The sequence below is a fragment of the Dama dama genome, chromosome 19 (assembly GCF_033118175.1).
Source record: "Dama dama isolate Ldn47 chromosome 19, ASM3311817v1, whole genome shotgun sequence".
Taxonomy (NCBI): Eukaryota; Metazoa; Chordata; class Mammalia; order Artiodactyla; family Cervidae; genus Dama; species Dama dama.
Window position 1 is genome coordinate 40771381 of NC_083699.1, and position 17818 is coordinate 40789198.

Consider the following 17818-nt stretch of genomic DNA (forward strand, 5'->3'; position numbering starts at 1 on the left):
CAGTCGTGTCCGACTCTTAGCGACCCCATGGACTGCAGCCTACCAGGCTCCTCCATGGGATTTTCCAGGCAAGAGTACTGGAGTGGGGTGTCAAATGTCTCTAGATCTCCAGAATATCTGCTTGTTCATTCATACAGCTGGCCTTCTTGGGAAGAATAACTATAGGTGCCATCGCTGCTGCTGCTGCTGCTCCTGTTGTTCTGGGTGACACCCTTTTTGAACTTAAATTTCATTATTTGTCAAATTCAGATATGAACCTCAATGACCCCCCCCCCCTTGCTGTCATAGAAGACAGCAGAAGTGAGGCACACAGAAGTTGTGACCTTCTAAAAGAGTTTCTACTACAGTTAGCAAGGGCACACACTACAAGATGAAATACTATATTTTTTTTTTCCGAAGAAATTTCTGTTTCCTCTAAAGGTGAAGGTCAGAGTTTAACTGTCATATAACACTTTTCAAAATGGATGCTCAGGTACTATTAACAGTAGTATAATTCTTTACAGTTATGTAGCTCTTGGCATTTTTTTCAAAGTATAGTCATATCCATTTTCCTCTTTGATCCTCCTAACATCCCAGTGAGGTAGGAATTGTGGGAATAATTTCTAGAGTGGCTGTTGACCTTGCCTGAAGTGATAGAGGCAGGAGCAGAACTAATGGTGGTACCCAAGGGTCCTGTCCCCCCATCCGGCACTCATTCCTCTATACTGTGCTGTATCCTTTAGAAAGTACAATGGATCATTCCCCACTCCCCCCACCCACGCCAAACCTTAGGATTTTGTTTTCTTGCTAAAGTTGGAGTAAGTATGCAGAGCCTGTTTGTGGTCCGCTGCTTAGCAGGATTCACTCTGCAACTTAACTTCTGACCTGGAATTACCACGAGATTCTGTCCTTGCACTTGTATATTACTTTTGAAAAATCTTTAAATTAATAGTAAATGATAAAGATCTATTCTCTCCTGTTCTTATTGTTTGGGTGAAGGGAACAAAATACTTGGGAGTCTGAAGCCTCAGGTTCTTCCCCTTCTGTACCTGTATTTCTAATTGCGTGACTTCAGGAAGGTCATTTTACCCTGTTCTTATTTATGTCCCCAGCCTCTGCTTCAACTTAATGCAGGACATATCATATGATGTCCTGCAGAAGAGAAAAGGTGGTAATTGACCTCTTTATGGAAGCTTTGAATGAAAAGAGGAGTTTGTTTCCATTTTCACTGACATCCTTTCCCTCTGCCTTCCTTCTTCCAGGACTGTGGTGGTCTCCTGTCTGAAGGAGATAACCAAGGCTGCTACCCGCTAGATGGACACATCCTCTGCAAGACCTGCAATTCTGCCCGCATCAGGGTGTTGACCGCCAAGGCCAGCACTGACCTTTAAATCCAGTCGCCTGTTTAGCGGTTAGTGGGTGGCTCCAAGAAGGATGAAACACAAGAAAAATATGAAAAGAGAAATAGGAAAAAAGAGGAAAGGCAATCAAGCTATGGGATGGTCTCTACTTCATCCACTATTAACCTTTCTTTAGAAACACCTAGAATATGAGATTTTTTTGAGTTCTTACAATACACATTTCACAGTTAATCATGTAGAACCTTGATAGGCCTTTGTTCCCAAGGACTTGCACATTTTTGCACGGATTATGCTCCATCCCATTCACTTCTGCATTCCTTTAGCTTTTAATCCCTATGTTTGTCTCACTTTTCATCTGGTTGAATGGCTTTTTTTAGTGTGGTATTTGCTGTCACACAGTTTTTCCTGGGGAAGTCTGCCAACTCCCAGGTGCTTTTCGGCTTGAAGGCTCCATCCTATCACTTCCACATTGCCAGTGATCATAAAAGATAGTCATTCATTTTCTGTGTATTGAAAAAAATAGTCTTTTATTGCTCTAAACTAGTCATATCCCTTGGGAAAAAATGCACAATTATATGTCAGATTATAAAGAATTTAAACTGTAAATTACATAGATTAAAAGAAGCTGAATTTGCAGCCAACCAAATTCAAAATCTATAATGACCAGTGGTGGGGCTCATTTGAAAATAGGTATTGGTGAGAGAGAACCAAACCTCAATATTTTTCCTGCAGAAATTACAGATGGGGTATACTGGATAAAGCATTTTGGGGTTATATTTAAAAAGGCATTATTATGCCTCAAATATTAAATTTTTCTTTTTCCATGCTACCTGGATATAATAATATGGACAAATTTGGTTTTCTCTAGAATATAACTTCCAATACTGTTCCACTTTTCATATCAGATATATTGCAACATTTTGTTTGTTTGCTTTGGGAGGGAGGACATACAAACACAACTGCCAAAATTGTGTAGTTGTGTTCCTCTAGAGGAAGATATCTATAAAGAAATGTTTAATTTTTTTTTTCCAGGCCCAGGTCCATTTTACCTGACAGTTGCAAATCAGGGCACATAAAATTGTCTTAGTTTTGTTTAGTTTACCTTAAAAAGACAGGAAACTTGAAAAGATTGTGGAACCACAGTTTCATTATTCTTATAATTCTTCTGCAACTCAAAATACATATTGAAGGAGACATTTTCATATAATTGATATGACATTTACACCACACTTTTATAGACAATCGCTGAAAAGAAATTGCCTTTTTGAACTAAAGATATGCAGAGCCTGGGATCTTTAGTCAGATTCTTTTGGGGCAGTGAAATGCTTGCCTGCTAACTGCAGAACCATATACATTGTTTTTTTATGTCCTAACATGTTTCCTTTAAGGAACAACCCTGCTCTTAGTAGCAGGTTACCATCTTGTAAATTAAATATTTTGGATTAAGATTTGTTCAAATGTTTTTTAAGATTAGGTCAACCTTCTTAAAAACTTTCTGCAAGTATATACTTTTAAATTACAAAGTATTTTAAATATAACAAAAATATAGATAATAATATAATGGATCTCTGTAATACCCAGTTTAAGAAATCAAATATAACAAATATAGCTACATTCCCCTGTATACCCTTCCCTGATTCCACAAAGATCTGTTTCATGATTAGAAGGTGGTAAACTCTTCTAGTCTGACTTTTGTTTTTAATTTTAACACTCAGAAACGAGAAATTATTTGTGAATGTTTTGCATTGCAATCCAGACCTCAAGCATCCCAATTAAATTTATTTTGCTTTAGTAGGAATAATCATAAAGGTGGTTCTTTTTTTTTTTTTTTTTTTCAATAAGATATCCTTAAGCCTATGGCTCTTCTAAGTCAGTCTGTGGCTCATTTGCTTTGGTTACCAGTTTTGTTTTAGAACCACCACAGTTAGAGCTTTTCAAAGGGTCCTTTGACCACTGTGCTTTCCTCACCTTGTCTCCCTTGTCCTTGACCTCACATTTCTCATAATGTGAAATGCAAGAGGTCCAGCAGCATGTGGATTTTAAGATACAAGGACAACTGTATCACTGAATTTCTGTCTTCCAAATGAAAGGAGACCATGCTGATGACCTCAAAGAGTACTGACTATTAGACAATTGGGGTGATACTATCTATAATCAGCTTGAATTGCTTCAGCCATTTGTTTTCTATGAAATACTTGGGGAAAAATTATCTTTTGGTCAAAAGGAAAGAGCCCAACTTATTGAGGGGTGGAGTTTATCTCTTGAAATTCAGTCTTATGAATTTTGCCAAAAGAGGGAGGAATTATGAAATATTTATACTATAAAAATGCAGTAACATTCTACTTGTTGGTTACATTTAAGTTCTTATGTAACTGAATGTTTACATGCCAAGAAAAAAGAGTTATAAGAAAAGGCTGTTACAGGCCCCTCACTGTGACAGTGCCAGAATAGTGCTTGCTTACAATCTTTATAGTGCGTTTTTATCACGTAACCTCAGAGTATCTTTACCAAAGATTTTTAAAGTAAATCTCTTTTTAATATAGACTTATCATACTTTTATAATAATGAATGTGCACACCTACATATACAGAACATTTAGATTTAGATTTTTTTCTTTCACAAGGTATAATAAGGAAAGGATCCTAAAATATTTTATTTCAGGATTTCTTAATTATATGATTTATACTGCTTTCTTGTCTTCTATTAATCATTTGGTATCAGCAATGCCAAATCACTCTTTACTGTTTTAGCTACATGAAATGATGCCTATAACAGATATAAAGATCTAGTGCCTTAAGGATGATAATTCTACTGTCTTATGATATCTTGTCTTGATTGTTATCATTTAAATACATAGATAATAGAAAAAATCATAGAGTCTATAAGAGAAAGTTTGTAAAAATAAACTAAAAAATATACTGGTTTTAAAAAAATTGTCACGAACAGAAATATTTGGTAATTCCATGTAACATGAGAGACATGGAAAAGGAGAAAAAACCCACAATGTCCTGGGCTCTGCAGATCTCTTCATGGTTAGATTTCTCCATCGCCTGGATCCCCGGCTCATACTGACTCAGTGTGGAGTCTCATCTGTGAACAGATTGGCCTTTAAAACTCAAAATAAGTCATGTGTTCCAGCAAAATGCATCAAAGCTTTGAGATCCTGGACATCTCTGCAGCTCAATGATGTGGGTTCTTTTTCCTTTCATTAAAAAATTGTTTTTACCAGAGCAACTTCTCTGATCAAAATGACTTCACTGTGTGTATGCTGATGAATACAGTGGAGATATCAACACTAGAACTGTTTCCTCACTAAGATTCTGCAGAGATGTTTGCGATAATGTTTCAAGTATATAAAATTCTAATTGCATTTAAACAAGTATTTTGTATTTGGGTTCAGGGGAAGGAAGAGAGCATTTTACCATGGGTCTGTCGTAGAGGGTTTATGGAATATAGACAGGACTCTGAAAACACAACTCCCAACAGTTTTCCTAGTTAATAATAATCCTATTAATGTGAACCAGCCAGGAGTAACAGTGTTATTTCTATTTGATATGGTTTAGGCTTCTCTTGTCAAATCTGCATTGGGGCTGCCCCTTGATCCCTCCATTATCGAGTTTTGAAGGGTGTTGGGGAAACTATGGCAGCTGCTAGGAAGATCAGGGAAACACTGATGTAACCTCACAGCCTCTCACCATTTCTCTTGGCTTGGAATGGCTTTTTTTCCATATACATTTCTAGAAATATTGCTATGCTACCTTAGTATTTCACATTTGTAGTTTAAACAAGCGATTGTCCATCTGTTGCCTGGAGCTTCAGTACATGTGTGTTATGAATGAAATATGACAGCATGTTCCATACCCTGCTTTAGCCATCTGTAGGAAACCAGGAGGCTGGAAAAGATATACCTCTGCAAAATGTGCCTCAAGTTCATTTCCTAAGATCGCTCTTTTGGTGCACTTTCACAGGAGACAATCAGAGAGCAACACGTATTTGTGCCTTATTTTTAAAGAAAACTTTACACTACTATGAATGCTCCTCTGAAGAGTCTTCACATAAATAACCCTCCCAAATCTCAAAGATGTACTCATTGAAAAGTCAAAATCCAGAGAAATCTGAACTCTTCATCTTAATGTATTCTAGCAGTATCTCTGTTCTCACCATCTCTTGGAAGTACCTTACGGATTCCTAAGTTAGGACAACATTGTTAAGCATTCTTATGCTACAAGGTGATGTCTTAGGTGTTGTTAGTGAGTAAGTGGTTTTATTTAGTGGTCTTACTCTAGTTTTAGTCAGCTAATGAAGACATACTTCCACTTGAGCCTTTAATATCTATTCAGCATACTGCTTTTAATTGCCACGGTCTTTTGGTTTGTTTTTTATTTTTTTAATTTAATAGTATACAGAATTAGTTGAGGATCTTGGTTCTGAGTCATTATTATGGTGCAATCATGGATATATCAGGTCAAGTTATTTCCTTGACAGGTAACTTTTCTCATGAGGCTGTCATTTGCTGTATTCAGTTGCTCAGTCATGTCCAACTCTTTGTGCTCCTATGGACTATAGTCCTCTAGGCTCCTCTGTCCATGGAATTTTCCAGGTAGGAAGACTAAAGTGGATTGCCATTTCCTCCTCCTCCTTCCTGACCCAGGGATCGAACTGGTGTCTCTCATGTCTCTCCTGCGTTGGCAGGTGGATTCTTTATCACTGTGTCACCTGGGAAGCCTGGCTGTTGTTTAGTTCACTTATGATTTCAGCCTTTAAAAAGTGATCTGATTAAAGCTGTGTGGCCTGGTGAGAGTTCTCTCTCCCTCTCCCCCTCCCTCCTTGTCTCGTTCTTATTCCTTAACATTTCTACTCATTAATGTTATCCTGATTGGACTTTTCATAAATAAATTAAATCAGTACATTACAATCCTTATGGAATTATGATCATATTAGGAGAAGAATTGTACCACAAAATATATGCAGCATCCATAAATCCTTCCTTTAGAAAGGCATATTTTTCCAGACTGTGTTTATTCATAAAGTGAGGTGAGATAATAGTCTTTCGGTTTTATTTTAATGAGTTTTCATCAGGGATTCAGATCACAGAGTTCTTGGCAAATTCATTTATGACTGGCCTACTTTTCTCAGCTATAGGCAAAGTGATCTTTCTAAGACTAGCTTAAGGTTTTTTTTTTTTTAATCCAAAGCATTTTGACCAACAAGACAATCATGTTCTTAAGTGATGGCATGTTATTTTAGATCAATGAAACTTGAGAATTTTTCTTATTATCCTTCCGGAATTTTTACACATATCAGCATTTTTTCCCATGACAATCATATTAAACCCTAATACTTGAGTCACAGTATTTTACAGGGAGTAGGTCAGCAACAGAGTTTTTCCTGAAGCACATGTTACAGACCTGTAGTCTGTTTATAAAAATCAGCCTGAAAAGAACAATCTGGATTTCTCAGTAATACATTTTCTTAAAATTTGAGTCTGAGATTCCTTTGAACTCTGTCTAATACTGATCAAAAATATGCCCTCTGTGTCTGTTTTTATGAATTTGTTTGGAAAAAGCTTATAATTCTAGGAGTGGATTTCCATTTTTTATTTCTGTCCTTAACATTGTCTACAAGTTGACCTTGATTTTCCTTTTTGGGGGGTCACATATGAGAAAAGTGAAAGCATCTCTAATATATACATAACTCAATACAGAAATGAATTTGCCCACTTTTAACAATAATAGTCACAGTGAATATATTGTTTTGATAAATAGACAGAAGGTTTTTTTGCTTGTTTGTTTATTTTTTAATCTGTCTCCAAGAAGAGAGGAATGCGGAGGGAAGGAAGAATTTGAGAGAAGGGGAAGGTCACAAATAAAACACTGAGGATTCTTATAGAGTGTAACTCAGAATTTTCACAGAGGTTTTAAGGATTGGCAATTGTAGCTTTTTAAACAAGTGAAATATATTTCTAAGTTTAGGAGGTGTTTAAAAATCACTATGGCTAACACTGTATTTTTTTGTCAAAAGAGAATTAAAAGGAGAGCTGCTTCTCAGCCCTGTGGCATGGCCATAACCAACAAGACTCTATGATATATGTCACTTCACCCCTTTGCAAGAGGGCCTAGCTCACTCTCCTGTGACAGATGGCGATGCCTATTCTTACATAGTCTTAGGCAAGCTGCACTAAACCCTAAGCATCTCTGAAGGTTAGAGGTTTCTGTTTTCACACACGAGTATCTCATCCTTTCCAGTCTAGGTACCTGGTGAGCATAGTAAACAGGAGTTGCCTTGGTCTGTGGTTCTCTCGTTCAAATCCAATCATGCACTTTCTATAATGCCCTGCCTAAACAGCTATACTGGAATTGATTTGTACCTTTTCTCCTTTTTAGTTGCAAGCACAGAAAACTAGCGTTAGATTACTAAGTTCAAAGAAGAATAAATATAAATGGTACATTTTCCCATCAATATAGAAAGGAAAGACCCTTACCCCCTTTTCTATCTTACTTTCCTGGCCCCTGTGCAAAAAAGGTGTAGACACTATTTTTGTTATCCAACATACATGTGGCTTATTTCATGGAAAGTTGTGTGGAAGATATATTTTATTAAACTCATTGACTTTTCTCCCATGAAGTTACAAAAAAGAAATTGCTAAAAGCTTTTTGCTCTATTTCTGGTTGTTGTGTAATTTACAACAGTTTCCAACCACCCTAATAAATATCTCTTATTCTAACCGTTGTTATAAACACAAGTTTTGAAACATTCTATAAGCAAAAGTTAGATATACTAGAAAGAAGAGAGAAACGCATAACTGAGTCCTTTGTAATACTTTAAGATGGTTGCATTAATCCTTATCCACTGTGTCCTTGCTACTTTTTCCAATAAACTCATTCACTTATGGGCAAGTGGAAACATCATTCACCTACCTTTGCTAGACATTGACCTAATAGACCCAAACAGAAGTCTTATTAAATGACACACACATGCTACACAAAACTGTAGCTTCTAAATTCAGTTTTCAACCCCAAGAGTAGAATGATCTACCAAGATTGACACAGATTTCGCTGTGCCATCTTCTGTTCTACACCAGGGTAGAGGGCTATAGTCGACCCCAAGCCTCAGCACTGTTCCTAGACAAACATAGGCTCATGGGTCTTTTAAGGATCCGAATCTCCTATTATTTTCCCAACAAGTCACCATTCCACATCTTTTTAGAGCTCGCTAGTTTGTAGTACTGTTCATGGCAACCCTTGTACTATTAGGGCAGCTTTTTTCTTCCAAAGTTCTTCCTCATATTAAGCAAAATTCGGGCTCTGGAGCCATGCACAGGAAGTCTAAGGTCTGTATCTTTGCCTCTAGGTCAGATATCACTCTTTCAACTTTTCCTCATTTATCAACATAGTATCAAGTTCAATCATCCACTTGCTTCTCCTTTGAACAGTTAGACCCAACGATATTTTCTAATTTTATTTCAGTCTACTAAGTGAAATGTAGCCAGCTCTTTCGGTCAGGCTAGGTAAAAACACCCTCTTCAGGGTTGAAAGTAAATGGAATTGGAATCATTGAAAAGGAAACTGGTATTCGATGTGGAAATTTCCCCCAAGGACTCAGACCCAGGAGAGTGAAAACTGGATGAGGTTAGATATCCCTTGTGTGTAAAACAGTCCTCTCACTCTGTGTAACTTCACTGTTTTTGATGTTACCAAAGTCAATATAGGGAGTGAACTAGTATTTACACATCATCCATTAGATTCCCACTTCTTGGTCCATGTTCGCAAATTCTCTTCAACCCTTTCATTTCATCCTTGTCTTCTCAAGAATTAAACATTTCTTGTCCATGTTCCCATACTGAATATGCAAAAAGAGTTCTGGACTCTTTATAGGCTCCACATAAATATTTCTGGCTAGTTTGGTTTTTGAGATTTGCTTGCATTTTTCTGGGCTCAAATGTTAGTACCTAGAGATGTTACACTCTTGATGAAGTGAGCAGCTTTACCACTCAATCATTTAAGAACTACCCTGAGGAGTCCATGTTTTCTCTATACTTTTGTCTTTCTAACAAATTCATCTCTTGCTCATACCCTCCATTTAATAATCACTTTAAGAGACTCAGCCCCTAAGTAACTCTAATTGAAAGTCAACTGCAATAAAATCAGATAGGTTCAGTCTGCACTCCATAGGAAGTGATATAGCTTCAGGAAAAGTAATTCTTTTCCTGTTAGGAAAGAATTAGTTAGTTAGAAAGAATTAGCAATTCTTTTCAGTTAGGTCTTCATGGAAGAGTGAACTTGAGCAATCTTGATTCATTGGCTTGATTTAGAAGTTTAGAGAAGAGTATGTAAAGTACCAGAAACAAAAGGAAAGCATAGCTTATGTTCAGAGAAGATCCTCTACTTTAAGTTTAACACATTCTAGAATGTCCTTCACAGAAGAAAACATTTCCAGGTATTCAGGGTCAGTGAGACGGGAAAGACATAGAGCAAGATTGATTCAGTTTGCTTTTTCATCTCTATGTAATTTTAAGATAGGAAAAGTTGTCAAAATATAATCCAGCACAGACAGTATGAACAGGAATCTTTTTTGGTAATGTACAAAATGTACATTTTCATTGGTTCTTAGCTACATAATCTACTCTTGCACCAAGCACCCCTATCTTCTGAGCCTCTTTAGTATGACAAGCAGGACACCTCTATTTTCCTGTTGCTTCTAGATCCATGATTGTAAAGGACTCCACATTTATCTATTCCACTTGGTGTTAAAATTCCCTCATGTATGTACTGATAAGTGAAAATCCAGGCTCTGCTTGAGCATCACCTGCATCAGGGAGCTCTTATTTCTTAAGCTCTTCCATTTCCTCCATTGTACTTTGTTCCAAGCTCCCAGAACCAGTCTTTGGGGCTTAGGTGCTCCTTGGTGCCACACACAATTAATCTTAGTACATAATAAAACATTGCTTCCTCCCTGTTTTCCTTCCTAACCTATTTTGCTTTTAGCAATACATTTCTTTAAAAAATAAACTTGTTGTTTTGTTTTGTTTTTTAGCTGAAGATTATAAAAAAGCTTAAAATACCCTTAAAAATAGTCTGAAGGGTTTTCTGAGGGTCAGGTTTAAGAGTATGAGTTTTGGGTTGCAGTTCTTACTTTCTTATTCAAAAGACAAACTATCCTGACAGTTGTTACACAGTTTCATGCCTTCCCCCACTAAATAATCCGTGAAACATTCTCCCCTTATCCAGGCTGTTGATAATGACCTTAAAATGTTGGGAAATGTCAGCGTGTGATTTCCACTTCTAACAAGGAAAACGTCAAAAGCAGAAGATGCTGGTTCTGTTGAAAAGCATTACCTCTAGCCAATTGTTCTGTGCGAAAGGAAGTAGGTTACATTATGTTGCAGTTTTATATCAAAATGTATACACAAGTTCAGTACTGTTGAAGCATGGCATTAATTACAGTTTATGCCACATGTCTCAAAATCCTAAATTCAAAACTTCAAAAGTTATTTAGAATATGCTGGTTAAATCCATACGATATGTTTGTTCCAAAGGCATTTGTAACTGAAGATAGATGGGAAGTAGAAAGACAGCCAAAAGAACACTATACCAGGCACTTGCCATATATTAGTAGTCTCTGGGAGGATAAGACTTGCAGCTTCTTCCACCCCAGCCTTGAATCCAAGAGCCCTATTGGCAGAACCTGTCATCAGTCTCCTGGGCAGGCCTGGGATAGGGGATGGCTTTCCAAGCTCTAAAATAATAATTCCTAAGATAGTTTACAAACTGCTTTCGCACATGAAACAGCCCTGGGAGGAAGGTTATTAATGGCCCTATCCTGAAAGAGAAAGCCGAGGCTCAGAATCAGTAAGTGACTTGCCAAAAGCAATAAGAGCTGGTAAGTGGCAGACCTGGGGATGTACCTGGGTCTGGCAAGTCCATTGTTCTATTCGGTAGCTGCTTTCAGGGCACCAGACACCTCAGAGCATGCTGGATACTCTTCACAGACCCCTGGAGCCCCTGTTTAAAGGCATCCAAGAAATTCACATAGATCACCCAGCCATCAGCTGGCAGAGGCATATGGGTGCTGTGGGGTTTGAGACCATTCAAAGCATGCATGCATTTTCTGTGTCCTTGTGTGGGAAACTGCTAGGCAGTTCATCTGATTGGCAGTGTGACGAGCTGGTGAGGAAGGGCACCGCCAAGAACAAACACTGGCACTGAAGTACACTGCAGCAAATTTCCCCAGAGACTCCAGTTTACTTTACATTAACTGAAAAACTCTCTGGAACTGTGAGGTTCCAAATATCAATGGAGGCCACACATTTAGAATTCAGTGGCACACAGAAGTGACTTGATCCTTAAGACATTTTTCTCTTATGTGGGCAACGCTTTATGCCCCACAGAGGCAGGAACTCCTGCAGGTAAACAATGCTTGTTGTCCTCTCTCTCAGCTCACATTTATCAAGGCCCTACCAAGTGTATGTCATAGCATCAGGCATTTCTGAGCCAACCAAGCTACCTTGACCTTGAAATGTCCGTGAAAATATGCTATGGGACAGACTGTGATTCTGCCACTTGGCTTTTGCTGTTTGAGAGCCTGGGCTTCCCCTCCTTTTGTCATTTTGTGTTTCCTGTGGGCTTATCACGGTGGGTTTGGTACTGTTGTTTCCAGAATACTTACTTGGAAGCCATCCTGTTATGTTCTAGAACGTGAAATATGGCAGTTCAACAACTGGGTATGCCTCCTCTTGAGCAGCATCCGTCTGGAAGCAGTGCCTTTTGATGTGCCCTCTTGGGTTTTCAGTTCCTCTCATTTCTCATTGTATTTGTTTGACTTGAAGTTAAAATCTGTTAACTAAAAAATATTCTTTCTTCATCTGAGTTAAATCTACTGCAGGGAACCTTAAAATGAGCTTACCTAATATGCTTTCTAGGCATCTTCTTTCCCGGGAGGCTTCCATCCATCAAATCGGTCTCATTATCCTTCTGCTAAATTCCCTGGGATTAATGAGGGCCAAGTTAAATAACAAGTGCCTTCTCACCCCTTTCCAATCTGCACACCTGGGAAATACAGGCGGTGCCAGGGGGCCAGCAGTTGAGTGGCTTTGGCTGAGATGACATTCAGACACCGGGAAGGAGCCTCATTTTCCAGTGAGGTTTGATTAATGTTATGATTGGTGGAGTGGAAAATGATTCTTGTAAAATCAATGAGGTGTCCCCCCCCCCCTCCCCATACACACACAGGAGTGGATTAGCAGAGGAAGCATTTTGAGAACTCTTCAGAATTTTCTAGGTAGGTATGCCTGAGCTGAGACTCACTTGGGTGGAACCTGTGATGTCTTAGACAAGGAATAAAAGGACAGTGAGGCTGTGAATATGAAAAAGCATTTCTTAAAAAAAAAAAAAATAAAGACAGCCATAAACTCCAGTTTATCTTTACATAATGTAAAGGAAATTATGAATGCATTTTTTTCTTCCTCCATTGTGCACAATCTTACCCCTCATAACTAGAAAAAATACAATTGTGTTGTCTTCAGAACACTCACCCATGCACCTGCATGCACACATGTTCACACACTCACACACACACTCTATCTCATACACACACACACACACACACACACACACATCTTCCAAGAAAGCTGATGCTTCAAAAAGGAAATCTTGTTTTAAAACACTTGGATTTTTCAGGCCAAGAAACTAATAATTCCTAGACCTGACCCAATTTAGTGACTGCCAAAAAAATAAAAAAAGAAAGAGCTATTTAAATTTTGCTCGGATCCATTTATCTCTTAGAATATGCCAAAGCAATTTGAGGTGGGGGTGGAAACTAAGGTATTTATCTCTGCAGCTGGAGTCTCTCTTTATGTATCTCTCTGCTGGGAGTCCCCTAAGAACAGTTCTTGGGTGATTATTATTGATACATTGTGTTGCTGCTTTGTCCATTGCCCACTTTCCTTCCTACTGTTGTGTAAGAGTAAGAGTTGCCTTTTTAACTCCTTTTCCTCCATCATGAGGGAGTAAATGTTAAGCCTAAATGTCTTCCCTCACCAAATCATTTCACTCCATTTCTGAACTAGTTTAGAAAGTGCAAAAGAGGGAGAGCTAGCTTTTCTTGGATACATTTCTTCATTTTTCTTCTTTCTCAGGAGACAAATATAAAGGGAAAAAATCCAATCCTTTTCATCTCTCTTTCTCTTTGGGTGACAGTAGATGATCACTTAGTAATTATAAACTAGAAGTAGGGAGAATAGCATAACCAGGTTATAATGTATCTGCCAACATGTTTCATTCCTTCAAATTCAGACTTTAAGAGGAAAAGGGATTTTATCATTTAAATGCAAACAGTGGGAATGGCCTCATGTTTAACTTTGTCACCGTAAAAGGTGAGTTGATATTTGGGCAGTGTTTGCATTTCATTAACCCTGTGTACCTTCTGCTTAGTTTTTAGATGACTGCCATTACAGTAACATATCAGGATGAAAATTGCCAAAAAGTGTTAAGTGCCTTGGACCTGCCTCACTAGATAGCAAGTTGAAACTGGGGTAAACCATGCCAGCCTTCTTAACTGAAATGTCCGAACCAAGGCATTGAAAAGCCAGTAGTTTATAGTGAAGTCATTGAAAAATCACTTTTAAATAACTTTCTTATTTTAGGTATCCTTTTATTCTCTTGGGAAAGCTGATGAGCAAATTATCCAAGAATGAAACAGTCAGAATATCCCCCCCAAAAAATCTGAATTTGTCCTCATTGATTTTCAAGAAATGTATGAAAAAGCAAATAGAATTAGAGACAGCATTGATTGTCTGATTATTTAACACAAATAAAATTTTGCGATTTAATGTGCCTTAAGCGAAATGTAAAACTTTCACAGCAGGATTTTTTTAACTTTTACCGTGTTATCTATGCAATTAATTACTTTGCTTTTTATTTTGTCTTTTAAACTTCACCTTTATCATTTGTTAAACAGACTTGGGGCTGCCTTCTTCTCTACTGGGAGCATGTGCAGTTATGAGATGCACCCCCCAAAAAAAGGAAGGGAAAAGAAAGAACTTTCTGGTAGCAAATCTGTGCCATCAAGTAGATGTGACACGAAGATGCAAAGCGGGAGGATAGTAATTTTCTCTGAGCTGCACACACCAGCTTTTATTTCATGGCTTTGTCACAGGCTTTTCTCCTTCTGTGCTGTCACCTTTGAGAAAAACGATTGCACCTTCTCCAAGTCTGCCTTTTAACAGCTACAGTTGAGTTGGCAAGACTTCCCCAGCTCTGAATATAGCCATTTGCCGACTCCGGCCTCTTTGCGAGACTGACTCAAATCTGTGATCTTCTGTTCAGCATACACATCAGCAAAGTGAGAAGATGAGCACTAAATATAGGCTCTATTAACTTTACTTTTAGATTTACTGCCTTCAAAAAGTGCCTATTCTGAGAAACATAGACGTTCTTCCTACATATGTATGTACACACGGTACCCAGAGTCATACCGTGCAGCCTTCAAAAACACACCATCGAAAGGAGTAGGTGCTAAGATAAGGAAACCTTGCCAAATGGAAGAAAGTCACTCATTTCCAATATCCCCTCCCGAGTGGCACCGTGAAACAGGCTGCAAGCACATTTCCTGAGCATTCCTTGCTGATACAGCCACTTTATATTTTTATCCTACTGGATTGTGGCATATTGCTGAGGTTTCCTGTACTCTACTTCAAGGGAATAGATTATGCTTCATGGAATTGGAACATTTAGTCAGGAAAAAAAGGTTGTTTAAGAGAATCAATGAGCCAGGGTCTCTATTAGGATATGTGTCATATGTGTGTTTTATAAACTAAGCATTGGTGAGCTTAGAATGTCAGCACATTGCTTCTCCTTTTATCTCTCAGGCTCACATCAGTGAAAACTAAAGAAAAGTCTTGGCTCTGACAATTGGAGGCTCAGGGGGCCAAATGCCCTTGCCAGATCCTTGGAGCATCTTTACTTTGACTCCTAAAAATAGTAGCACATGTTATTTATTGGCTTTCGTTTCCATGGTTCTGTCACTGATATAACAACTGTAGATATTGTCAATGGAGCAGCAGCTCAGCCTACAAAGTTGGATTCTTACCCAGCTGTGGCAAGAGGAGAGGGTCCAGACCAATAGGGCAAAGTAGACTATGTATGATTTTAGGAAAAGGGTTGAAGGGAGGACGTGCTTCCAAAAAAGATCTTTCTCAATGTGTCGTCTGACTCAACCAGCTGGCAGATTACACTTGCCAAGTCGCTCTCTTCCCTTAGAAGTCAGTTAGCTCCATGTTTGCTTGAGTCTATCTCTGCTTTGGAAAAGCAAGGTACCTCCAGTGAGCCTTTCCCCAAGGAAGCTCTTGCCATCCTCTTGGTCACAAAGTTGTCTCCTATCCCACCCAATTTCACCAACAGGAAGCAAAGGGAGACAAACAATGAAAGATGCTCCCCATGTCATCGACATGTCACCATTTTGCTTTCCATCTAAGTGGCTCCACTACTTACACGAGGGAGGAGGGCAGAATGGATCATGGTTTTATCATTACTGGAGTGTGTACCACCTCTCCTTGGTTGTCGTCATTTTATGAGATGACTTGTCTCCCTGAAGAAAGTGATGCTCTTCTCTGAAACTCTCTACTCTTCCTGTTCGTGTTCTTGTTATGTTTTTATTTTATTCAGTTTTAACACCAGTCATTTTCTATTTTTTTAGAGAAAAATGTGCTAGATAAAAGTTAAGAAATCTCCCTGATATCAAAAGGGACATTGGAATACCACAGAGTTTTTCCTCCTTGGAAACAAGATAGACTGGGAAAGAGACAGCATGATTTTGCTCCAGGTGTCAATCTGATCATGACTATGAGAGAGTTTTATGTAAATGTTGAGTGGTATTTACAAAAAGATAAATCAAGGAAAAGGGGGGATAAGCCAGGTTTTCTCTATGCTAAATGTGTCAAAGAACAAGAACTTCCTACTAAGTACGATCATAGTCCCCACCATGATCGCTACAAATCTGAATAGCATTCTCTGACTTAGGGAAAGTGACACAAAAAACATGTAGAGAATATGCCTTTTTTCACATATATGATACTGACAGAGCCATGGTATTCCCAAAATGCAGATTTCTCTTTTTTATTCTTAGCAAATTACGTCTCTCCTCTATATCATGAACCGTCACTGACAAATCCAACATAGACCTCATGGTTCCTTATAAAAGTAAGAGAATAAAATCTGTTATAAGCAAGTGATTTGGGTTATTTCTTTTGTATTTATACATTACCACCTCTATGAAATCATGTTTCTATTTACCCTCTATCAATTTTTTCTATCAATTATGTTTTTCCAATGCTCTATAACAATAAATATGAAAATCATATTCCTTTTTTCTGTTAAAAAATTGCAACTATGTTATTATATTTAGAAATCCAATAAAGTTATTACATTCACTTGCCTGTGTGTGGAATTCTTTTTGAGCTTGATAATCCCTGTCTCTTTTCTCCTAACCTCTTTTACTGTGATTCATTTTTTACATCATTTGCTTTCCATATGGTCTTCTGAGAAAGGGAACGTCTCTCAAAAGAAATATGATGCCAACAAGAATATGAAGGCACCCACTCTTTTCCACTGTTAGCACAGAATATCTTAAGGTTAGATATGTTCTAGAATTACTTGACCACTTTGTCTTCAACTTTCAAGCAAAGAACTTCCCCCTTTTAAAGTTGGATCCAAGCAAATCAGTTCCTGAGTTGTGCATGTGGTGGGGGAGGGGGATGATGGTGGTGGATGGGGAGTTCTCCACTCACATCACTAATGACTGGCTGACTTTTCACACTTTTATTCCATCTGTTCTGTGCATACTTTTCCAACGTTGAGAATCTGCTTTGCTCTAGGCTCCTTGAGGGATACAGATATAAATCAGTCATAGTTCCTGCTTTGAAGAAGTCTATAGTCTAGTAAAGCTAAAACTGATGGATTCTGGTGCAAATAACTATGGTAAGAAGACAAAAAGAATCAGACACTTGGGAGAGTATGCCTCAACATTTTCAAAACTTTTCACAGTTCATCATACCAATTTTAATAGTCTGTGGTCCACAATGATTCTATCCTTATTTTCTATGTGAAAATGCTAAGAATGTGAGAAATAAAGTTAACAATCCAAGATCACCATTCACTGAACACTTGTTTTTAATTTTTTAAACACAGCTTCAAATTAACCCAGTACCCTGATCCCTAGTCCAGTCTAAAACTTAAGAGTGAGTAGAACTATAGGGTACATGAAACTCCTTCTATGAAATTCAGAAAAGGGTATCCCTTCTCCTTCCCAATTAGGCTTTTGACTTTTTTTCAGCCTCATGTTTTAGCTTACTAATGCTGAGAGATCTGAGAGTCCAACAAGAGGCCACCATTTTCAAAGATGCTGGACACAAGGTGTGTTTCTGAATTAACAAATGATGGCTATAGCACTGGGGCACAGGGAGTTCATAACTTCTTGCCAGAAAG

At 38.1% G+C, this 17818-nt stretch overlaps 1 protein-coding gene across 13 annotated transcripts in view; it reads left to right on the forward strand.

Annotated features, from left to right (window-relative positions):
- The window catches only part of LPP (LIM domain containing preferred translocation partner in lipoma), a 723640-nt gene extending 706876 nt beyond the window's left edge, over nt 1-16764 (forward strand). For all 13 annotated transcript variants that reach the window (XM_061166808.1, XM_061166817.1, XM_061166813.1 and 10 more), the window contains one exon: nt 1242-16764. In XM_061166808.1, the coding sequence (XP_061022791.1) occupies nt 1242-1370 (129 nt within the window). In that variant the 3' untranslated portion in view covers nt 1371-16764. The remainder of the gene's footprint in view (nt 1-1241) is intronic.
- Nucleotides 16765-17818: the final 1054 nt, after the last annotated feature.